Source organism: Cutaneotrichosporon oleaginosum, assembly GCF_008065305.1.
Source record: "Cutaneotrichosporon oleaginosum strain ATCC 20508 chromosome Unknown ATCC20508_contig03, whole genome shotgun sequence".
NCBI classification, from domain to species: Eukaryota; Fungi; Basidiomycota; class Tremellomycetes; order Trichosporonales; family Trichosporonaceae; genus Cutaneotrichosporon; species Cutaneotrichosporon oleaginosum.
Genome location: NW_027072172.1, coordinates 123,132 through 146,196, shown reverse-complemented (window position 1 = coordinate 146,196; position 23,065 = coordinate 123,132). Strand labels below are relative to the sequence as shown.

The window sequence follows — 23,065 nt, the reverse complement described above, 5'->3', positions numbered from 1 at the left end:
TGCGATGCCGCAGATGAAGAGAACAGTAAGTGTGGCGACCACGCCGCCCGCCACCCAGCTCAAGTATGAATGCATTACTACTGATGGCATACACTAATCTAGTATACAGTCTATCCCTTGAACTTGAGCGGGTCGACCTTACGGCCCTTTCCGCCGCGTCCTCCACGCCCTCCCCGTCCGGCGCGTCCTCCGCGCCCGCGCTTCGCGAACGGGATGTGGCGCCCGTCGCCGACGTCGCCGCCCGTCGGCAGCGCGGCGATCTTGGGCATAAGATACCCCGGCACATGCTTGAGGTGCCGGCTCGTGCGGCCGGCATGCAGCGGTGCGTCGTGGCGCAGGAAGGCGAGGTCGAGCGGGTTGGCGGCGAAGTGCTGCTTGAGCTTTTCGGAGTTGAGGAGCTCGCGGCGGACCTCTTCGCGCCGCGCATCCTGCACCCGCTTCGAGGTGACGGCGCGCAGCGCGTCCTCCATGCGGTACCGGAACCCTTCGATCTCGCCGCGCCGGCCTCCCCAGTCCCATTCTTTGATCTCGGCGCCCGACTCGGTCTTGACCCGCGCCTTGATCTTGCCGAATACCTCGTCGTCCAGCTTGGCCGTTTTGAGGGACACGCCCTTGTCCTTGCCCCACTTGTCCTTGGGCACGACGAAGGAAAGCGCGAGACCCGAGTGGCCGGCACGCGCGGTGCGGCCAACACGGTGGAGGTAGGCGGTGGCGGTGGTGGGGAGATCAAAGTTGATGACGGACGACGCCGCGGTAAAGTCGATACCGCGGGCCATCGAGTTACCGGGCCCACGCTTCTTCTTGCGCTGCGCGCCTGCTGGTGGGGAAGTGGCACGGCGTTTTGATGGCCCGGCCTCGGCGTTGGTGCTGACAGCCTCCTTCTCTTCTTCGTCTGTCTCTTCGTCCTCCTCCTCCTTGTCATCCTCAGCATCTTCTTCGGCCTCCTCCTCCTCGGCGGCCTCCTCCTCAGCGGTCTCTTCCTCAGCGGTCTCCTCCACGTCGTCGGGAGTTGCCTCATCCGTGGCAATAACCACGTCGTACACGCCACGGTTAAACTCCTCCACGACATGATACCTCGATGCGAGCGGCAATTCAGAGTTGACGACGCAGCACTTGATGCCAAAGTGCTCAAGGAAGAGGCGCAGCCGATACCCGCGCTCGATGTCGTTGACAAAGATGATCGACTTGCCCTTGATAAGCTTAAGCTTAAGCAAGACGAAGATGAGGAGGAACTTGTCGCGTTCGGAAGTGTACGTAAAGTGCTGGGTGAGGAGGGAGGAGGACGTGGCAGGCTCGGAGAGGGTGAGGATGGCGGGGTTGCGGAGCACGAGCCCCTTGATGCTGCTGACGTCGTCGCTGAGGGTCGCGCTCATGAGGCACGCCTGCAGGCCGAGACGGGGGACAAAGTTCATGGCGGGGTCGAGGATGCGGGTGAGGTCGTCTTTGTGGCCGTACGAGAGGAGGAGGTCGGCCTCGTCGATGGCGAGGAACAGGAGGTGCGAGAGGTCCACGCTCTTGGCTTGGAGGAGCGCCAAGAGCTTGGAGGGCGTGGCGACGACGACGTCGGGGTTGTCGTTGAGGAGCACGCTGGTGTCAGCGTCGTTGTTCTGGCGCGGAAACAAGGGAGGATCAGAAGGAAGGCAACGGAAGTATCCACACGGTTTTGCGCTCTCGGACACTTGCCCGTAGGCATTTACATCCGAAAAATGCTTCATCATAGGAGAAGATGGGGGACTCACCGCTGGACGTTGGCGCTGCCGGCCGCGTTGACGACGGACACGAGGCCCTCGGCATACACTGTGAGGGCTTTGACGAAGGCCGCGACCTGCATGGCGAGCTCGCGCGTCGGGACGAGGACGAGTGCGCGCGTCGCCTGGTACGTGGGGGAGGTGGGGTCCTGTGCCGCCTTGGCCTCTAGAACGCGCTGGACCGCGGGGACGACGTACGCCGCCGTCTTGCCGCTGCCGGTGCGGGCGCGGGCGAGGACATCCTTGCCTTCGAGAAGAAGGGGGATGGCCTTGGCCTGCACGAGGGTCGGGTGGGCGAACTTTAGGTCTGCGAGGGCTCGCAGGAGCCGCGCATCCAGCAATGTGCTGAATGGCGGAGAGGAGAATGTGAGCTCCGAGTCGAGGAGAGCTTGTTGTGGCGCCATGGTGAAGGCGGCGGAGAGAGATGTTGACGGGCTCGAGGAGAGAGATCAAACTTGCAACTTCAGAAATCGGTGCGAGACCAGGCACGTGATAGGAAATGCCAGGTGGAAGTGGCGGGGCGGGTACAATTAGAGTGGGGCAGCGTGTATATTGACTTGAAGAAATTGCATGGAGGTTACAAAGAATGGTGACGCAACGGTGATGGCCGTCTGCTTTGGTATGCATCTATCCCACAGCCCGCACGCCCTCCTCCTTCTCCTCCCTCTCCTCCGTCTGCGGCGCCAGCGGCGCCTGCGACACCTCCCCGACCCGCCCCTCAGCCTCCAACGCCTCTCTGGGCACGCGCGACACAGGCGCCTCGCCGGCCCACCCGCGCCAGTCCCCGTCCCACTCCTCCCCGGCCCAGCGGGGGAGGGGCGTGGCCCACGTGCCGAGGCGTTCGGTAGTATACCGCAGTGCATGGAGGTAGATGAAGAGCGTGGTCGGGTCCGGATCGTCGGGGACGGGGACGAAGCACTCGTCGCAGAAGCCCGGGGGCACGTGCGCCGGGCGCGGCATGGTGCGTATCGCGTCCTCGGGGATGCTGGGGCGGTCGGCCGCCTTTTGTGCGCGCGTGCCCTGGTTTACGCGCGGATGGGGGATTTTGCGGCGCGGCTTGCCTGCTGCCGCCGGCGTCGAGGCGCCGGATGCGGAAGCAGAGGCAGACGCCGAAGCGGAGGCAGAAGCAGAGTCTTCCAGCGCAGCTTGCGCCGCCTTGGTGGCGTAGATCACCTCGTTCCACTTGACCCAGTCTTCTGCTTCGTCGCGCTGGCGGCGCAGCGTGGCGATGACGTTGCGCGCCTGCGTGCTGAGCCGGATGGGCGAGGTGAGGTCGACGTTGTCCGTGACGCGCGTGGTGCCGACCGCGTGTGCGGGGCCGGCCTCTTTGCCCGCGAGGCGGTCTGCGTCGCTTGGCACAGGCGGCGGCGCAGGGGTGGGGAGCACAGCCTTGCCGCCGCTCATTTTGGCGGCGTGCACGCGCTCCGCGAGGGCGGCGAGGTGCGTGTTCTGCTCGCCTTGCTCGACGAGGTCGACGCCGCCCTTGCCGCATTCTGGGCCGAACGCGGCTTCGCTCGCGTAGATCGGGTCGTTCGCGATCGGGTGGCCCAGGTATTGGAGGTGCACGCGGATCTGGTGCGTGCGCCCCGTGAGCGGGCGGCAGTGGACGACGCTTTGGTCGCGCGCAGCGTCGTAGCTCATCCGCTTGAATACCGTCTGCGACTCTTTGCCTTCGGGCGCGATGATGACGAGCCCCATCTGCCGGTCGACGGTGAGCAGGGGCTGGTCGACAGTGATCTCCTCTTCGGGGAAACAGCCGCGTACGCGCGCAACGTACTCCTTGCCGACTTTGCCGTCGTAGAACTCGGCCGCGAGGAGGCGCGACGCCGGCGCCGAGAGCGCCAAGATCATCAGCCCGGAGGTGAGCCGGTCCAGCCGGTTCACCGCGTACCCCTTGATCCCGTGCTCAGCCATGAGGATCTCAAGCATCGTGTGCTTGAAGTAGCGCCCGGCCGCGTGTACCGGCATGCTCCCCGGTTTGGAGATGACGCAGAACTCGCGCTCCCGGTCAATGTGGAGGAGCGCAACCGGGTCGTTGGTCACGGGCGGCTCGTGGCGGTGCACAGTGTTGCTGTCGTCAGCGCAGACGCAAGAACAAACTCACTCCAAGCGGTCACCGTCGCGCAAAATGTACTCCGGGTACGCTTCGACGCCGTTGACGCGTGTCACACCGCTCTCGAGCGCGTGCCGGTAGTACTCCACAGAGCGGTCGCGGAACTCGGTCGCAATCACCTCGAGTAGCTGGCGCCCGATCCAGCGCTGTTTCACAAAGGTGCGGTACGGCCACCAGTACGGCTTACAGTACCGCAGCATGGGGTGCATACCATTCGGGTAGCGCATTTCGGCGTCGGCGTCGGCAGGCTCAGCTGTTGGGGTGGATGAGTCGGTAGGAGGTGCAGGAGGAGGCTTGGCGTCACTCTCGGTGGCGGGGGCCGGGACGCTGCTGGTAACCAAACTTGTAGTAGTCGTCGTCGGATGCGTCACTGGCGTATCCGTAGATGACGGAGGTGTCTCCGTGGACATTGTATGTTGATCGAGGTCGAGGATCGAGGGAGGAGTGTTGTGAAATTGGTAGCTGGTAGGTGCTTAGAATCGCAACATTTCGTCTTCTCGACTTTTACGTGCCTGACGACATACTGCTCAACCTCCACACTAGCATTATCTCCTCGATCGCCACTACGTTGAGGCCCGTCGAAATCAATTTCGCACACATGCATGGTCCCCGCCGTATATGCTGGCAGAGAGACTGGCAAAAGAGAGAGTTCTACTGAAGACTACTACTACTGCTTCAAATGTTCATTCGCGTTCTCGCGTGTGTTATGGCGGCGCGGAGGGTCGTGGGGTGGTAAAAGGTGTTGGAGAGAGGGCAGAGTCGATGAGATTTTGGCGACCATGGGATGATGGAATGGGCGCATGGGCGACGAAGACATGACGAGGAAACAGAAAAAGTGCAACCAGACTGTGTGCCGCAACGTTACAAAAAAAGTGTCCGGCCTTGAAAGGCCAATGGGAGCCGAATACAGATAGCTCAAACGCGACCAAAATATTGTCGTCGCGGGGCTTGGAGACAATGGCGGGGTATAAGCGATCGTGTAGTGATGATAATGGTGGGCGCCGTGGGGATCTCTAGTGAGCGGCCACAGAGTGAACAGGCTGCTGCTGCACCAGCGTGGGAACGACATCTCCCTGAAGAGGCGGCTTGCCGCTAGCATCCGACACGGCGGATTCGTAGCCGCCCTCCGAGACAGAGTCCTCACGCATAGCGTGAGGGCGCACATCAAAAAGCGACGGCGACGAGTTGGTTGCCATGCTCGTTGTCGGAGTGACGACGACTGAGGAAGGGTCGGACAGCGACGCCTGGCGGTGGTGATCACCGTCCTCGGCGTCAGAGTGCGGCTCCGGGCCACGGGCCAAAGACGACTGGCGAGGCGGAACGATGACTGGGGGAGGAATGGCGGCCATCCGTGCAGCTGGCTTGCTCGGAGGGGTGGGCATCGGAACAGCTGTGTCCTTAGCTGGAGGCTTAGGAGGCATCGAGTTCAGGTTCTGCTGGGGTGCAACGACGGACACAGCAGGAGCAGGCGCGACAGTCTTGTGGACCGGTGCCGGGGGTGGGCCAGAAACGGAACGCTGCTGGTTCTGCGGCCCGCCGTTAACCATCGACACCGGGCGCTGCTTCGGAGGAGTAACCGGCTGATCGAGCTGGGCCATGGAGAAACGCTTCTTGATGTTGGTGAACAGGCCACTCTTCTTAGGCTTGGGCGCGGTCGACGTGGCCGAGCCAGAATCCGTGGTCGCCTTCGTCGGGGTAAGAGACGAAGAGGTGGCTGACTGGGCACTCGACGGGGTCATGCTCACGGCAGAGGGCGTGCGGGTGCGAGAGGCAGCCACCGACGCGCTGGCGCTAGAGGGAGCAATCGAGCTGGCAGCGTACGAGTGCGTAGACGGAACCGATGGCTGAGGCGAAGAGGGCCCAATGTGGCGAGGAGGAGCCGCGTAGAGGTGCGAAGACTGGGGCGAAGGAGTAGGGCGAGGCATAGGCATGGACATATGCCCACTCTCTGGCGCTGGCGCCCTGGAAGTCTGCTGGAGCGAAGGAGTGCGGGCTGCCGCCTGGCGCGGGGGCGAGGGAGGACCCTGTTGGTTGTGCACGTGTGAAGCGACCACAGCGGCGCCCGCAATACCGGCAGTCGTGGCAGCTGCAGTTGCAGTGACTGGTGCGGCGGCGACGGGGGCAGAGCCAGTCTGCACAAACCTGTTGCTGCTGCCGCGGGGCGGGACGACGATAGCGGGAGGGGGGCCATAGCCGATGGGCGATCCGTTGGGAATGGAACCGTTGAGCGTCGCTCCATTGGGAACGGGAACGGGAACGGGTGCAGCAGCACCGTTGGGAAGGCCATGCGGGACGGGTGCCGCCGCGCCGTTAGGAAGGCCATGTGGGACGGGGAAAGTCTGGACTGGGCCGGCTACAGGCGCCGATGGAGCAGGCGCTTGCGGTTGGACAGAAGCGCGGACCTGCGGCGGAGCCTGCGACGGAGGAGGAGGAGGAGGAGGAGGAGGAGGAGGGCGAGACTGCAGCGGGGGTGCCTGCAGCGCCTGTGTGGGCTTCTGGGAAGCAGGCGATGGAGGAATGGACTGCGCAGCTGGGGAGGGCGCACCAGACGTGCTGGCGGAACGGCTGGACATGCCAAACATCTTGGACTGTCTCTTGGACGCCTTCTCCGCCTTGGCTCTAGCCTTCTCCTCGGCCTTGAGACGAGCTGCTTCTTTGGCCTTGTCTTCCTTCAAGCGGGCGGCCTCTTTGAGGGCGGCCGTCTTCTGGCGAGCTGCCTCCTGTACACGTCGCTCAGCTTCGCGTTTGGCCTCGAGCTTGGCGGCCTTTGCCTTTGCCTTCTCTTCGGCCTTGAGCTCCTTCTTTGTCTTGGACTTGTTGAGAGCGGCTCCGCCAACGATGGCGGCACCGGCAGCACCGGCAGCACCGGCAGCACCGGCAGCCTGAGAGGAAGGACCATTGGACATGAACGTGGGGTTGGGGTTCTGAGGCATATTGCGGGCGGCGGCGGCGGCGGCGCCGTGTGAAGGGAACTCTCGAGACGAGTTTTCTTCAACGGGAGTCATCGGGGGGTGCATGTTGGCTACCTCTGCGGCCGTGGTGTGCTGGCTGAGAGGACTCTTCATGGTAGGTTGCGACAGCTGGGATGCAGCCAAAGTAGGCACGGTGCCGTCGAGTGCCTCATCCTGAGAGTAGGTAGACAGATTGGACGACGTGGTTGCAGTGGACAGGCGCCCCGGTAAAGGAAGCGACAAGTCGTCATCGTGTCGCATCATGACCGGAGTGGGAGGGCCGCGCGACTGGCGATACGAGTTGGGAGGAGGCGAGCCGTAGAAGGATCCTCGGTCACTCCCGCCAGAGCTGGTGGGCGAGAATGTATTGTTCTGGCTCAACTGAGCTGCAACAGCATAGCCTCCATCACGAGGGGCGAGCGTGCTGAGAAGATCGAAGCCATAAGGCCCGAGCATCATTGACTGCGGACGAGAGGAAAGCGACGCCTGAGACTTGTTCATGTTGATCGACAAGTCTGTGGACGACGAGTGTGCAGAGGACAGGGCGTCCTTGGGCTGCATGGGTGCCAAGCTGCTGTCGATCGTCGACGCCCTAGAAGCACTCTTGCGCAATGTCCCACGTTTCCTCATGCCAGCGACGTTTGTCAACGACTTTGTCTTTGGGGGAGGGAGGTAGTCTGGCATGTCCATTGGTGCGGTGGGCCAGAGCGCTTCTGGGAGAGGAACGGGGTCCCAACGGTTTGACATGCGGTTTACAGTGTCGAGGGGTCGCTCTTGGGAAGGACGAGTGGGGTTGCTCATGTCGGGAGTGGAGTCTTCGAGAGACCACAGTTCCTCGCTGTTCATACCTTCGTAGCTGGCCATGGAAGAACGATTAGAGGCGGATCCAGGGTTGGTGCCAGCACGACGCCTGCCAAAGGCGCCGGGCGGTGGACGGGGAGGACGAGTCTGAGCGTCATCACGCATCAAGCGTTGAGCGACGCCTGCACGTGTCATTTGAAGGTTTGGGGGAGGTTGACGGCGAGGTTGCTGAGGATGCGAATGAGGATGAGGAAAAGGAGGATGAGGAGGGGATTGGTGGTGGTGAGTGTTAGGGCCGTACCAAGCGTTCGGTGGCGAGGAAGGAGGAGGAGGAGGAGGAGGAGGTTGAGAGTCGGTGTTGAACGAGTTTGAGTTGACCGAGCGTCGATGGTTATTCACAGAAGGACGACGTTTCCAAGCTGGTGGGGGAGAATCGGGGTCGCCAGAGAGTTGTCTGTCGAGGCGTGTTGGGGAGGTTGGTGAGGAGATTGAGGGGGAACGTGTGCGTGCGAGAGCTAGTTCCAAGGGGGAGGGCTCGTGACGTTGGTCGATGGGAGAGGGGGGAGCTTGTTGCTGGAGAGGTGTAAGCGACAGTAAAGTAGAAAGAAAAAGAGCGTGAGGAGGGGATGGGATGGTTGCGATGGAGATGAATTGAGCGCAGTGCAATGCAATGACTGCAGCCGAGGTCGCGCGGTGGTCGCAGGCAAAGGATTGCGAGGGCGCGCAGGCAACGAGTGAGGGCAGGGATGAGGGCGGGAGGAAGTGTGTCGCAATCGACAGGGGGGGGGAGGGGGGAATAAAGGGGGGGGGAAGATGAGGAGAGCAAGCAGAGGCAAAAGGGCGACGGATGCTAAGGCCCCTCTAAAGGCTTGGCTTTCAAAAGATGGGACACACGCAGGCCCTCTTCAACGGCCACCTCCAACCATCTTCATTAACGAGCAACACCAGAACGCGGCCACTTGTACGCCTGGGTTGAGAGAGAGGTAGAGGTAGATAGATCACACGCACAGATCAATGAGTCAGAGGATGAAAATTGAGAGGGATATGAAATGAAATGTGAACATGACTTTGAGACGACGAGGCTTAACCCCTGGTACCATATTCAATTTCCTCTCCTCCCCTTCACATTTCGGGCAAAAAGTCCCCCCCCCCCCCAAGGTGCACAGTGACAGGCACTAGTCGTCGCCCAGCATGCATGACCACCTTGGCAGACAACGTGGGCAATGGATGCAGCGTGTGCTTGAGCATGACGTGGACGGGATCTCTGGTAGGACTGCAGCCTGGCCAGCTGCCAGGCATAGCAGGCATTGCCAGGGCTAACCCATAGTCCAGACGTCATGATAGCGCGCGTCCATGCCATCCACCCCCCCTGCACTAGACCCCTCTTCAACTGATCATCCTTGAATGCTTGGAACCTTGGCCCCTTGGACGTCGCCCTGCCAATGCAATGCTCACGACCTCATGTGATCTTCGAGTGTGGGGGTAGGGTAGTGGGGTAGTGGGAGTGGGAGTGGGAGTGCAACAATGGAAGAGAAACTCAAGACAAAGCCAAGAACAGGATGGACGAGTGACACTCACCAGTTCCCATGGTTGTTGATCCGCAAAGACCTCAAACTGCGACATGACAAAGCTGTGACTGTTTGGTGGTGATCGAGTACGATGTAGACGAAGCAGCAGGCAGCCAGCCAGACCTGCGTGATTATGGGATGTTGATGAGGAGGGGGGGGGTGTAGGAGATAGGTAGGTCGAGCGATTAAGGGTATGGGGCAGAGTGAAAGTAAGAGTTGAAAGGCAGGGTATGGTATGGGGTGGGGGATATCGAGGAGGAGATGAGATGACAGAGGATGAGATGAGATGGATGGGATGGGATGATTGTCCGAGTGGAGGAGTGGAGGAGGACGAGGAGGAGGGGTGGGAGGTGGGGAGGTGGACAGGTGGAGGGAGTGCGCAGAGGGGGCAAGCCAAGCTGTGCGAGGTGTGTGGGCGGTGTGAGCGCGTGAGCGTGTGGGAGGGGGGGGGGGAGGAGGGCGTGAGAGGTAAGATGGATAAGATGGATAGAGATGTAGAGGGAGGAGATGCGCAGTCACCGAGGAGAGCGACGAGTGGAGAGTGGACGACGACGAGACGAGGATGATCGATGAGGAGGATGAGGAGGATGAGGAGGAGGAGGAGGAGGAGGAGTGAGGAGTGAGGCGGGTCAAAGGCGGAGGAGCAGAGGACCAAAGCTCGCACAGACCAAGCCCAGAGACGTCACTGGGCTTGGATTGCGGAATGACCCAGGTAACCGGGGGGGGGGGGAAGAGAGCGGAGGCAAAAGTGGAGGCAGCAAGGACCAAGGAGGGGCGCAGTCATCTCTCTCCGCAGTCGCCTCCTTTTGCTTCCCTCTCCAAGTCTGACTGCTGACTGCTGACTGGACCATGACTCATCCTTCCTCTCTCTCTCTCTCTCTCTCTCTCTCTTTCTCTCTCTCATTCTCCCACTCTTCCTCCCACTCTCCCATCCTCCCATCCATCACCCGTACATCAACGCCGCATCCAAATCCTACATAACCACCTTGGCACTGGGTAATAATCCCAGGACTTTGCCATGCGCGCGGAGTGATGGCATGGCGTCCATCTCTCTGCCCATGACCCACTCCCCTGCCCTGACACTCCCTTGACACCCTGAACATTGTCCTTCTCGTTTCTTGGGTCTCGAGGGGTAATGAGCGCTTATACTTTCGGGTTACTTCCCTGAGTCACCCCTTACCCTGGCCTTTCCATTACAATCCGTCCTTAGCCTCTTCTCCATTGGCCATTGGACCATGACAACCACGACATTGGATCCTCGCACCACCGCTTGCGACGTCGTGATGGCGGGCAGCGACGGGTGCATCGTGCATGCGTGACATGCCACTACTCGTCGTGATCGCGATCCGACAACTTGCAGCTCTGCTCAAGCGGCGATTTGGCCGTGCACTCTCCCGTCGACAGATATTCAAAGAGCTATTCGCATCCTGCTCGCTCCGGTCCCGCTGTCCCCCACAGCCCACACGATCACCACTAATTACGCACCCAGACCTGTACTCTGCGTTGTCATTGCCGCCGAGCATGCCGAGCCGCCGATCCCTGGACCCCTCCTGTACTCTAGAGCTTGTCAGTCGGGCTCCTGGGCGACTCACCACCTCGGGAGCGATGGAGACGACAGAGAACGCACGGAGGGGGGGGGGGGGGGGAACAACAACGCTTTGCTCCCACGCCCACTCCTCCGCTCGGCGTTCTGTCGTCGGGCTAGAGAACACGCTGCGCAACTGCGCGCCTGCGCACTCGCATCGCAAGTAACAATGTTCCTGGCGACGTCATGTGCCGATATGAAGGCACGGCGCGGACTGGTATTTCGGCGGGGTCGGCAGGTGTATTTGAGTGGCATGTGGCACGAGCGTGGCAGGTGCTTGTTGATCAGAATTGTGGTGCGGGTCGCCGGACACCAGTAGTGACACTGCGGACCTCGTCCTCTTACAAGGCGCCGACGTTCGCTGCCGCGCCCGACATGATCTGCATACGCATCATGATTAGAACTGCGCGCTCTGCGCTCAGTTGCGCGCCCCTCTCATTGCGCGCGCTCTCCCTCAGCCTCGCCCTCCAGCTCGCCCCGCTTCTCCCCCTGCCCCGGCTCGCCCATGCGGCTCACATCGAACCCGTGCGCAGCCAAGTACTCGCGGAAGAGCACGTCTTCGTCGGCCATAGCATCCGGCTTGATGTTGGGGAGGCAGAGCGCGATGATGGCGCTGAAGCCCGCGAGCGCTGCGCCGATGTAAAACAGGCCCGTGTGCCCGAGATACGCCGAGCGCGCGTCCATGTCCGCCTGGATCTGCGGGAACGTGTACGAGCCGATGAACTGGGTCAGCGCCGGGAGCGGGGGGGGGCTTACCGCGCCGACCTTGCCGATTGCGGCCGCGATGCCGTACAGCTGCCCGCGGGCCGCGGTGGGCCCGATAGCCTTGGACGCGAGGAGGCCGAGGTTGTTCCCCGGCCCGACTTCGCCGAACGCGAGGACTAGCGTCAGCGTCAGCGCGGCGGGCACAGGCATGCGACGCACAAAACCCATACATGACCGCAAAGCCTGCGACGTTGCCCCCGCTCGCCGTGGGGAAGAAGCGGTCGTACGCGCCGCTCAGCGCGAACCCGAACACGGCTTGCAGCACGAGCCCCGTGATGAGGCAGTACTTGGGCCCGATCCAGTCGGCGAGGAACGAGCCCGCGATCGTGCCCGGCACATAAAAGGCGTTGACGAGACACCCCCACCCGAGCGTCTGGGCGAAACTCGCGTTCGGCGCGGCACGCGCCACGATCGTGTCGCTGTACATCCCGAACGGGTAGGTGATCCAGTCGTAGATGAACCAGATGACGGAGACGGCGAGCAGGCGGGCCCAGTACCGCCGGAGGATGAGGGCGTAGGGGATGCGCGTGTGCCGCATGTTGTTGCGCAGGTAGGACTGGGGCTCGTGCATGAACACGCGGGCGATGAGGAGGACGAGCGGCGGGATCGCGCCGAGAAGGAGCACGCCGCGCCACACCGCGCGCAGGTGTGCGTCCCCGAAGATCCAGTAGAGGACGAGCGCGACGAACTGGGTCAGCGTGTCAGTGGAGAACGTACCCAAGCAATCGCGAACGCCAAGTCCAACATTGTGTTCGTCGCCCAGATGAACAGGCGCTGCTGCTGCCCCTTCTTCACGCCCGCGGCCTCGGTGCTCTCCGCCGCCGTCACGCTGCCGCTGGGATACTCGCCCCCAATCCCGATGCCGAGGAGGAAGCGGAACGCGATGAGGCAGTTGAACAGCGTCTGGCCGGGCCCGGCCGCGCACGCGCACAGAATCGAGAACACGAATATGATGCCCGTGCACACGAACATCGAGTACTTGCGGCTCCACTTGTCGCTGAGCACCCCGAACGCGAGCTGGCCCAACACCATGCCCGCGAAGCCCATCGCGCCGATCAGGCTCGCGTTCTGCCCGCCCAGCCCGTGCTTGTACTGCGTGGGGTAGAGGCGCGCGAGGACGGATTTAGTCGGTCCCATCGCGGCGTTGCTGTACCCGTCCGAAAACATGGCCGAGCCGGCGGCGAAGATGCTGCTGTCAGCGCGCGAGAAAGCGGGCCAAGTGGCGCGCGGGCGTGCCCAGTGCGAGACGACTCACGTCGCGACATTGCCTAGCTTGCGCTTCGGCGGCACACCCTCGTGCGCCACCTCGTGTGTGTCGATCTTGTCCTTGCTGCCGTCCATCGTGGGTGCGATGGGGACCACCGCATCCAGCTCAGCCTTATCACTGTGCCCACCACGAGCCCGACTTGCCCAGCCTCTCGTTTAGGCCCCCTGAACTGACGCCGAGATGAGACAGTGCGCCGAGAATAGCCACTGTGTGACGCTGCATGTGTGACGCTGCAACACACGTGCAGCGCGCGGCGCGTCCCGTCTAGCGTCTAACGATGCGTGCGTCGTGCTCGTGCTCGTCCGCGTGCTCGGGCACCCCGTACAGCGTATGGGTGGAGCACAACACCCGCTCCACGCAGATATTCTCGTCTGAGCCACGCACCGTCTCGTTCACATCCCTGCACTCTTCGCCGCCGCCACATTGTCCCTCGACCTCCACGCTGCGCTTTGCACGTTCGTGCACACGCGCAAGCGCTAGCGCACGCGCGCACGCACATGTCTCGTTTCGCAGGTGTGCAGGCTCCAAGATCCTGGCCGACTTGACTTTTCTTCGAGATTTTCGCGACGAATCTATCTTGGTATCGCGCTGCGGCGGACATTGCAAATCCGTGCCTGCGGATCGCGGCCAGTTGATCGGCCATGATTTGTGTGTGCCTGCGTCCAGCTGCTAGCATGCTTGACAGAGACAGCGGCAGCGACAGACGTCATACCCGTGTCTGGACCGTTCCGCATCAGGAAGCATGGCTTTGCGCGGTGTAGGTGGTCGCTCCTCACCCATCTCCAGACAGAGTCATCGGATCATGTGCGTACTGCGCGAGTGCCATTTCAGCCTCGAGCTGCGGCTGATGCGCCGGTCCGCACATGATACCGGGCTGTGCGTGTGGGAGGCCGACTTCCACGCTGGACACGGACTCGCCGCTCCGCGCGGCGGCGAGCCTCGCGCCCACTAACACCCACCCCAGCCCCTATGGTGTAATGGTAACACGTGAGTCTCATAATCTCTAGCCCTCAGTTCGATTCTGAGTGGGGGCAAGCTTTTGGCTCGCTGGAGGGGGAGCGAGGACAGAAGAGGCCCGGAAAATACAGAGTGGCGATTCATGATCAGCGCAGACTGTCGATCTGTCATTGCTGGTCAAAGACATCGGCTCGTGCGATGCATCCTCCTCGCTCCGCCGCCTACGCTCGCGCTACGAGCGTACACCCCGCAGCACGACACTGACCATGAGCACGAGCGTGAACGTGAAGACGTAGAACACGCGGCCCTCGCCCAGCCGTGCGCCGTTACCTGGGTCATTTGGGTCCGCAGGCTCGCTCAGCGCGTCGCGGAGCGGAATGAAGCCCATCGCGACGATGAAGTTGGTGATCCACGACCCGGAGAGCGCGAGGGACGACACGGCGGGAATGGCGGGGCCGGGCAACATGTCCGACACGAGGAGGAAGGGCACGGGGCCGAGCCCGATTGCGAACGCCGCCTGGTGTCAGAAACCCTCGGAATCGAGGCTCACAATAAACGCGACAATGGCAAAGCTGGAAATGTACTGCCTGCCCTGGTCGAGACCGACAGCCAGCATGATGCTCATGAATGCCATGCTGATCGCCGAAGCTAGGAGGAGGGTGCGGCGGCCGAGTTTCTGCGATTAGCTGTGTTCTTCCGCAGTAGCGGACTTACGTCTACCAGTGCAATAGCAGGCAGCGTCATGAGTGCGTTCACCACCGTGATGCCGACGCTGAGCACACCCGCCCCAGCGCCTTTGAGCACCGACGACAATACCGGTGCCGAGTAAAACAGCACAGCGTTGACTCCGCTCAGCTGCTGCAGCACCATGATGGTGGTGATGAGAAGCGCCGGACCACGGAACGCAGGGTTGGAGAGCACCGCACGGATCGACAGCTGGTCGGACGACGCCGCCGATCCGGGAGCGGGGAGGAGCGGCGCTGCTGCTGCGCGTCAGTATCCGTACCGGTGCGGAACCAAGCACTCACCCTCATCAGAGCGCGTGTCGGGGTCGTGCGGAGTGTATTCCTGGTTCATCGGCCTCTCGCCCATTGCAATCTGGACTATCGACGCCAACGCGCTGATCACGAGGACGTAGCGCCAGCGGCCGGGCTTGTCTCCAGTCTGCGTTAGCTTCTCCGCTCGAAGGCCTGCTTACCGGCCCAGTCAAGATCATGCCCATGACCTGCGACGAGCAGATGCCGATGACGATTGCGAGCTGGTTGAGCGCGCCGATTTGTCCGGAGCGGGACTGCAGCTCAGGCGTCGTGCGCGCCACGGTCGCCAGGTACGGCGGGACGGTGCAGATGGCGAGACCGCACGAGAGACCGGCTACGAAGCTGGCGTCAGTGGGGACTCGGTGGAGTGGAGGGCATGGGGTAGGCTGGAGGCGCCGCTATCTGTTGTCGGAGCGAGGGCAGACATCCTCGCCTTCCCCACAGCCATACTAACCGCCCAAGTGCCAGCACGCCCCAGTGTGGTGCGAGCGCCATCATGAGTGCGCCGGCGAGGTTGAGCCAACCCGTCCACGCTATGCCGCCGGGCACGCCTTGGCTGCGCACGATGCTGTCACTCAGAATACTGCCCACCAGGCCGCCGGCTGTGAGGAGCGCGGTTACGGCGCTGTACTTGATCGAGTCGAGGCCGAGGCATGGGCGGAGCGGGGCATTGCCGTCGTTCGGGGACGGATGGCAGGTGAGGCCGTTGACGGGGTAGTTGAGCTCGGCGAGGTGATAGCCGTCTGGAGTTAGGATGGTGCGGATGGAAAAGGGAGGGGGGGGGGGGGGGGGGGGGGGGGGGGGGGGGGCAGGAGTAGGAAGAAGCTAGGCGGAGGCGGTTGGAGAGGGTATGTGATCGCAGAGGACACCCCACCGCGCACTCACAGTACCACGACGAGATGCAGGCCCAGCCGACGGCCTTTGTCACCCGCGACGAGAGCATGGCGAGAATGGAGATGCGGTTGATGGAGACGGGATCGATGGCAGGATCTCAAGACCGAGGCGTGTTGATCGGTTACGGGTGGATCGGCGGGGTGGAGGCGTCGAGGTCAGATGACGCTGTTTGAGGAGGGTGGCGGGTGATTCGATCGATCGGCGGCGATGTCTATTCCTTCTAGATCTCTAGAGAGTAGGTGTAGTGACAAGGCAAGATGAGACGTCGACAAGAGGACTTGGCACGGTGCCAGATGCATGCCGGAAGACGGGGGACTGTTCCCCAAAGGCCGAACAGAAGCGAACGTCATGCTCGGTGCCTGTAGTCGTCGGCGACGGCCGCCCTAACATCCGCTCGCCTCACGCGCAAAATACCCAGTCTGTCCATATGCTACAAATACAGCCGTATCTATCTATGTCGCGCCCGCGCGAGGTGTTACAGTGTCCGTGAAACTCAAGCGCGCTTGGCCTTGATGGCGGCCTCAAAGCCGCGCGCGTCCGGCGCGCTGTACACGAGCGGCAGCGGCGCGGTGAGGTCGTACCAGTTACCGCCGGGGCCGCCGGTCGCGTCCTTGACACCGAAGATGAACGTCGTGCCCTCCGGGAAGTCGTCGTACTGCGGCACGCTCCAGATGGCGTGGCGCGAGGTCGTGTTCTCGATCGGCACGAGGTCGTACACGCGCTGCATCGGCCATCGGGGGATGTAGTAGACCTCAAAGCCGTACTCGGGGCTTCCGCCTTCCCAGGCAAGGTTGAGATATGAGCCAGCCTTGATCGCTTCGGGAAACTCGGTTGTCCAGCGGAGGGGGAGGAGGAGGGGGGTCTGCGCGTCCGTGTCCGGAGTGAGGATGGGGGCGGCGGGGACGGGGGCGGCCTTGGGCTTGGGCTTAGGCTTGTCCCCAACCGTGGGCTCGTCGTCCACGATAGGATGGTCGGCCTTATCTGGCGACACGTGCGTGATGGCAGCGGCGTCGGCGGCGTTGGCTGCGACTGGCGCAGCAGCGACCAGCGCAGATGCGAAAATGTACGCGGCGAGAAGGGAGACGCGCATGGTTGAGAGAGGCTAGTGGGGAGGTGAAGAAGAAAAGGAAGATGCATGCAGTCAATATATCGGCTGGCGCGCAGGCCAACAGGTCAAAAGAATGGCGATCCGGCGACAGGCTCTGATAGCTTAGCTCTTAGTGCGGCCAGTGGATCAGGCCGGGCATGAATTCAGTCGAGCAAGTCAATTGAAGCCACAGGGTCTTGGCGCTACGTGTGTCTGTCATGTCCGCGAGATGGTGTGTGGGGTGGGGTGTATGTAAGACATGTGGTATGCGATGCGAAGCGATGCGGGTGCAGTGAGATACGATGGAGATGTGGATGCTGTGATGAGATAAGATGAGTAGTGTTCGAGATGGAGGAGGCATGTGCAGCGGGAGTGACAACCGTTACCTCACTCGCATCTGGGCGCAGCAAACGAGCCGAAGCCGAAGATGAGCATGTAACTTTTACAGGGTTTATCTGGATTTTTATAGCGCGTCGTCTGCCTCTCCGCCATGTTCCCCAGGCGCGATCAGGCGCACAGCCGCAGTGGCGTGGCTGAAACCTAAGTTTGACGAGAATTCCAGGGCGACGGACGCGAGCAAGAGGCGCGAACTAGAATCAATGAAGCCACCTTGTGCGGTTCATGTGTGATTGGGCACTTGCTTGTTGCTCATTGTGCAAAATGTGCATCCCAACGGCAGCGGACGGCAGCCTCGGCGCCATCAGACCGGGTAAACGGCCCTATCAACGGGTTCACTGCTCTGCCCCACTCTTCTGCTATACTCTCCCACGGTGTCATAGCTCGACGATCCCAAGCTGGTGCCCCGCCGTGACAACGTCCATCGTCATTTCCACTCCGAGACCATCATCATCGCCTGATAGCCCACCGTTCTCGAGGCATAGCCGCTCCCGCACTCTGATCCAGCCGACATGCGTCTGCCCACTTCTCCACTTGGCACTTTCAGTCTCGCTCGCCGTATGATGTCCTCCAAGCCGCCCAAGCCCTCCGTGCCCTTTCTCATCTCGGCCAAGGAGGCTGTCGCCGGCCTGCCCAACAAGCGGGTGAGTAGCGTCGCGTCTGTGCAAGCACGGGGGTCCACCTGCATGTGCATGTGCACTAAATTTGTATCCGCAGCAGCGCACGATGGATACACACCACTGACATTGACACCAGGACATCGTCGCGCTCGACGTCTCGTGGCACATGCCCAACTCGCCGCGCAACCCCGACGAGGAATACCACAGCGGGCCGCGCATCCCCGGCGCGCGCCGCTTCAACCTGGACAAGATCGCGGATCTGGACCCGAAGACGAACCCGCTCGGGCTGGGCCACATGCTTCCGAGTCTCGAGACGTTCCGCGATGCTGCGGGTGCGTGGCGCCGCGTCCTCGCTGACACCAGGCAAATTGGGGATCACACCGCACACCCACGTGGTGCTGTACGACAGCATCGGCGTGTTTTCGGCCCCGCGCGGCCTCTTCACGTTCAAAGGTGAGCTTTCGCCATCGTGGTCTGGACTTATGCAGCGTTCGGGCACGACAAAGTGTCGGTGCTGGACGGCGGGCTGCCGGCGTGGATCGACGAAGGCGGGGACGTGGATGAAGGCCCGCCCGAAGTGGACTGGAAGCCGGTGGCATACACCTCCGGCGCGCTGAACAAGGACATGGTGAAGAGCTACGCCGACATGGTGGCGAGCGCGGCGGGCGGGGACATTGTGCTGGACGCGCGCTCGCCCGGCCGCTTCGCGGGCACGGACCCCGAGCCCCGCCCGGGCCTGTCGAGCGGGCACATGCCGCGCGCGCGCAGCCTGCCTTTCGGCGAGCTGCTCGTGCCCGTCGGCGACGGGCACCCGTACACGTCGTACAAGACGCCGGCGGAGCTGCGCGCCGTCCTCGTCCGCGCTGTGGGCGGGGAGGAGGCGTGGGCCGCGCTGCTCGACCAAGGCGCGGATGCGGCCGGGGGCGCCGTCGAGCGCCAGATGGTCTTCTCATGCGGGTCGGGTATGACGGCATGTGTGGGGTGGCTCGCGGCACAGATCGTCGCGCAGGAGGAGGGGCGCGTCGTGTCTGCTGCCGTCTACGACGAGAGTTGGACGGGGTATGCGAGTCGTCCGGAGAGCAAGATTGTGAAGAGTAACGAGTAGCCGGCTATCGGCGGAAGAAGGGGCACGAGCAACGGCAACGCAGACAAGACAAGAGGGACAGCAGACAACGGCATGAGAGGGAGACGACAACACAAGCACAACCAAGCGACGTAGAGACACAGTGTGCATGCAGTGATTGAGTAGTGATGTAGAATGGTGTTCAGCCGCCCAGGCCACTAGATTTCGCCCAACCCAACGACCTTGCGGACTTCGACCATGGTCTTCTCTGCCGTCTCTCTGGCCCTGTCCGCGCCCCGCGCCGCCACATCTCGGATATACCCCGGGTCCGCGACGATGCGCGCGTACTCATCACGCACCGGCGCGAGCCGGTGCACGACAACGTCCGCGACAGCGCCCTTGAGCTTGCCCGCGCCCCATCCCTCTGCGGCGGCCATGTCCGCGAGCTGCGCGGGCGAGCGCCCGGCCTCGTCGAGCGCGCTCCAGATCGTGAGGAGGTTCGCGACGCCCGGCCGGCCGGCGGGGTCGTAAGTGATCACGGGCTCGGCGTCGGTCACGGCGCCCTTGATCTTCTTCTCGATGTCTTTGGACGAGTCGACAATGCTGATCCGCGACAAGGGGTTGGCTGCCGACTTGGACATTTTCTCGCGCGGGTTCTTGAGCGACAGAATGCGCTTTTGGGGCACTGGTGTTAATTTGGGAGTGGGTTTGGGTGGGTGGGAGCACGCACCAATCTGAACGTCGGGGATGGGGAACACGTCGCCGAACAACCGGTTGAACGCCTCGTTCGTGTCGCGCGCCAGCTCGAGGTGCTGCGTCTGGTCTTCGCCGACCGGCACGAGCGTGGTTTTGTACAGCGCAATATCGGCGGCCTGGAGGACGGGGTAGGCGAAGAGGCCAAGGCGCAGGTCGGCTTCGGACACCTCGTCTTCCGAGTTGGCGTTGCGGCTCACGGCGAGGCGCGACTTCCACGTCGTCATGCGTTGCAGCCGGCCCACGGAGGAGATGGTGTTGAAGTACCACGCGAGCTCGGCGTGCTGCGGCACCTGTTCTTGCATGTAGAGCGTGGTGCGCGCGGGGTCGACGCCGCACGCGAGCAGCGCCGCGAGCATGTTGCGGCGGTCCGAGACGAGTGCCGCCGGCGTCTGCGGGAGCGTTATCGAGTGCAGGCCGACGACGGAGAGGTAGATCGGCGTTGTCGGCGCCGCCGTCGCCTGCAGCTCCAGGAAGGGGAGGAAGAGGCCGAGGTAGTTCCCGAGCTGTCGTCAGGCGGAGCACACTCAACTCGACTCAACTCACATGCGGAGTTCCTGCTGTCAGCGGTGTCACGGCGCAACTCACCCGTCGGCTGGATGCCGGAGAAGATGACTTCGTCGTGCTTCTTCGGCGCGGACGCGAGGGTACGGCGACCATGCGGCGGCAGCGCAAGCCGCGCGCGCGATATCCTCGGGCGCATCATTGTTGTTTTGACGTCGATTCTGAGATAGATTCGAGATCAAAGATGGGTAGCACGGCTACATCCGGATACATCCGGTGGAGGGGAGTTCCTTTTTCACCACCGGCCGACGCTCGTCACTCGCCATCACCCATTCTTGCCACCTACTCACCATGTCGTTTATGTTTGGCGGCGGAGCATGTGAGTCTCTGAAGACGTGCATAACCGCGCGCGGCGACGGAGGCAAGCGCCTCTCGCGCTGCCCCTCTAGCCGCGCGTGCCGCTCACCCGGCCCCACTGACCGCAGCCCAAAATGCTGGTTCGGTCGACCCCATGAAGATGGAGATGGCCGCGAGCGAGCTCGACATGATCACGGACGTGTTGTGAGTTGCCGTGGCGATCTTTGTGTCGTGCTGACGCGGCCTCAACCCCCTACACCTCCCCATTGCGACCGCTTCTCTTCCACTCCCCACTCGACTCCACAGCAACCGCCTGGTCAACTCGTGCCACACAAAGTGCATCCAGCCGGACCCGCGCAAGCACTGGTACGCCGAGCCGGACCTCAACAAGGGCGAGGCGGTGTGCATCGACCGGTGTACGGCAAAGTTCTTCGAGGTCAACAAGAAGGTCGGCGAGCGCCTGCAGAGCATGGGCGGGCAGGCGCAGGCGACCGGCTCGTTTGGCATGTAGAGTATGAATTCGTGCGTGTGTGTGTGGGAGGGGGGAAGGGAGTGCACGGGAAGAGGGAGGAGTAGATAGGATGAGAGGGTGAGGCCAGCGGAGTCAGCGGAGTCAGCGGAGTCAGCGGAGCTGAGCGTGGAACACGGAGGTTCAGAAGCTACGGGCGGTAGGCGAGGCCGGTCTCACCCAGCTCCCCAACTCCTCAACTATCTCGATAGTCGGCAGATCGCGAATCGCGGGGTCCACTGGCCGCAGACAAGCGCGCAAGATCCATCTGAGATGTGCTGCTCGAACCATCAGGCGATCGCAATGCCATTGTGCACGCTGCCCCGTCGTGCCGCCGCCCTTTCCGCGATTCATCTGATCTCATTGCCTCAGTGCCTCATCTCTCCTCCGCTCTCACTTCACCCTCTCGCAGCGTGTCAGGCTCGATGATCGGCGACTCGCTCAAGCCCACGCTGATCGCCCTCGGCACCCCGCACCCGGCACCCAGCCCTCCGCCCATCTCTGCCTAACCCCACCACTCGAACTCATGAATCATTCATACGAACGGGCGCAAACACTATACAGATGGCAAGAGGCGTGGCGACGCTAGCGGCGCCCGGCCGCGGAAACTAATGGGGTAAACTCTGCAGGGAGAGCGGGGACGAGCTGGTGTGGACGTGGACATAGACGTCGGCTGGCTTAGCAGCAGCCTCCCCGCTTGGCAGCCTGGCCCTCGCCAAGGTCGACGCGTGCGTTCTCGCCGGCGGCGGCGTTGGCTGCGGAGCGGCGTCCCTGCGCGCCACCCGCTGCAGGCTTGGGCGCGATTGTGTCGAGGGGGATAGTCTTAGCTGCGTGTGAGCGGGGGAATGAGCAAACAACGCACCAATCTCAGTAAACACATCCTGGACGTTGGTGCCGGTCTTTGCGGACGCCTCGAAGAAGAGCAGGCCGCACTCCTTGGCGTACGCCTCGGCCTCGGCCGTCGGCACCTGGCGTGGCCCGTCGGCGGTGGGAGCGTCCTCCTCGGCGTCATCGTCCGCGGGAGGCGGGGCAGGCTCGTCGCCCTCGACGAGGTCGAGCTTATTGCCGACCAACGCAATCACAATGTTCGGGTTGGCCTGTCGCTGCAGCTCCTTGACCCAGGCCTTTGCTTTCTCGAGGCTCGCGGCCTTGGTAATGTCGTAGACGACGACGGCGGCGGCGGCGTTGCGGTAGTACATGGGAGCGAGGGAGTGGAAGCGTTCTTGGCCAGCCGTGTCCCTGAGATTAGCAGAGTTCCGCGATCGGCGAGAGGGAGCGGGGATGGCGGACGAAGGACAGAGGACGCACCAAATCTCAAACTTGACGACGCGGTTCTCGAGGCGGCATTTCTGGGTGAGGAAGGCTGCGCCGATAGTTGGTGACGTGTTCTCGTTGAAGTCGTTCTGGACGAAACGGAGGACGAGGGACGACTTGCCGACGGCGGCTTCGCCTGCATGCAGAATAAAATGGGTGGGTTGGGGCGGGTGAGTGAGGAGATATGAGGAGGGTTGTGATGGTGGGAGGACGACAGGACGAGGGGTGAGATGGTGGAGCGCAGATGAGGGGGGGCAAGCGTCAGCACGTGGATGAGACGGAGGAGTGATGTGAAGGACGTACCAAGGAGAACGAGCTTGACCTGAACGGCCTTGACGTTGGGGTCCTCTGATGCCATGGCTGTTGTTGGTTGTGGAAGAGCGAGTTGAGATGGCGTTGAGAGCGAGTTGTCGAGGTGGTGGCTGTGGCCCGGTCCAGAGTGGCGGGGGCAATTTGGGGGGGGGGGGGGGGGGGGGGGGCACAAGGGGGGCGGGGAGAGGCTGGCTGGGGTGTGACACGGTTGGGTGGCGAACCTGGACGTCGAGTTTCCGATCAACAAGATCGACAAGAGAAAACACAATTGAGGAGGGTAGTGGGATGTTAAGAGGGGAGATGAGCAGCCACTGACAGAGACCAGCAGATGGATGAGAAAGATGCAAAGAGTGATGATGAGCAGTGCTGCGACGGCGACGAGCAGGCTGTGCAGATGATGGCAGCGTCTTCGGCCGGCACCATTCCCTTGAGAGATCGCCAGTGACGTCCCTCCCACCCAACACA

The 23,065-nt window shown here is 62.6% G+C and overlaps 8 protein-coding genes across 8 annotated transcripts; 2 read left to right on the top strand and 6 right to left on the bottom strand.

Annotated features, from left to right (window-relative positions):
- Positions 1-110: 110 nt before the first annotated feature.
- On the bottom strand, positions 111-2,152 carry COLE_03239 (uncharacterized protein; the record flags this gene model as incomplete). Its single annotated transcript, XM_018423479.2, has 2 exons — positions 111-1,587; positions 1,740-2,152. The coding sequence occupies 2 exons, from the start codon at positions 2,150-2,152 to the stop codon at positions 111-113; spliced, it is 1,890 nt and encodes a 629-aa protein (XP_018278028.1).
- A 223-nt stretch (positions 2,153-2,375) lies between these two features.
- Positions 2,376-4,271, bottom strand: COLE_03238 (uncharacterized protein; the record flags this gene model as incomplete). The annotated part of the gene is made up of 2 exons (XM_018423478.2): positions 2,376-3,819; positions 3,853-4,271. 2 exons carry the CDS (start codon positions 4,269-4,271, stop codon positions 2,376-2,378), a joined length of 1,863 nt encoding a protein of 620 aa, XP_018278027.1.
- Positions 4,272-11,201: 6,930 nt separating this feature from the next.
- COLE_03237 (uncharacterized protein) lies at positions 11,202-12,698 on the bottom strand (the record flags this gene model as incomplete). Its single annotated transcript, XM_065626276.1, has 4 exons — positions 11,202-11,489; positions 11,523-11,668; positions 11,727-12,196; positions 12,229-12,698. 4 exons carry the CDS (start codon positions 12,696-12,698, stop codon positions 11,202-11,204), a joined length of 1,374 nt encoding a protein of 457 aa, XP_065482357.1.
- Positions 12,699-16,179: 3,481 nt separating this feature from the next.
- Positions 16,180-16,776, bottom strand: COLE_03236 (uncharacterized protein; the record flags this gene model as incomplete). The annotated part of the gene is made up of 1 exon (XM_018423699.2): positions 16,180-16,776. The coding sequence occupies one exon, from the start codon at positions 16,774-16,776 to the stop codon at positions 16,180-16,182; it is 597 nt and encodes a 198-aa protein (XP_018277329.1).
- A 1,179-nt stretch (positions 16,777-17,955) lies between these two features.
- COLE_03235 (uncharacterized protein) lies at positions 17,956-18,894 on the top strand (the record flags this gene model as incomplete). Its single annotated transcript, XM_018423700.2, has 3 exons — positions 17,956-18,121; positions 18,153-18,242; positions 18,278-18,894. The coding sequence occupies 3 exons, from the start codon at positions 17,956-17,958 to the stop codon at positions 18,892-18,894; spliced, it is 873 nt and encodes a 290-aa protein (XP_018277330.1).
- A 176-nt stretch (positions 18,895-19,070) lies between these two features.
- On the bottom strand, positions 19,071-20,311 carry COLE_03234 (uncharacterized protein; the record flags this gene model as incomplete). The annotated part of the gene is made up of 3 exons (XM_018425008.1): positions 19,071-19,537; positions 19,583-20,111; positions 20,222-20,311. The coding sequence occupies 3 exons, from the start codon at positions 20,309-20,311 to the stop codon at positions 19,071-19,073; spliced, it is 1,086 nt and encodes a 361-aa protein (XP_018277331.1).
- A 149-nt stretch (positions 20,312-20,460) lies between these two features.
- Positions 20,461-20,977, top strand: COLE_03233 (uncharacterized protein; the record flags this gene model as incomplete). Its single annotated transcript, XM_018426833.1, has 3 exons — positions 20,461-20,488; positions 20,595-20,670; positions 20,773-20,977. The coding sequence occupies 3 exons, from the start codon at positions 20,461-20,463 to the stop codon at positions 20,975-20,977; spliced, it is 309 nt and encodes a 102-aa protein (XP_018277332.1).
- A 675-nt stretch (positions 20,978-21,652) lies between these two features.
- Positions 21,653-22,646, bottom strand: COLE_03232 (uncharacterized protein; the record flags this gene model as incomplete). Its single annotated transcript, XM_018423701.2, has 4 exons — positions 21,653-21,801; positions 21,837-22,213; positions 22,283-22,424; positions 22,592-22,646. 4 exons carry the CDS (start codon positions 22,644-22,646, stop codon positions 21,653-21,655), a joined length of 723 nt encoding a protein of 240 aa, XP_018277333.1.
- Between the last annotated feature and the right edge of the window lie 419 nt (positions 22,647-23,065).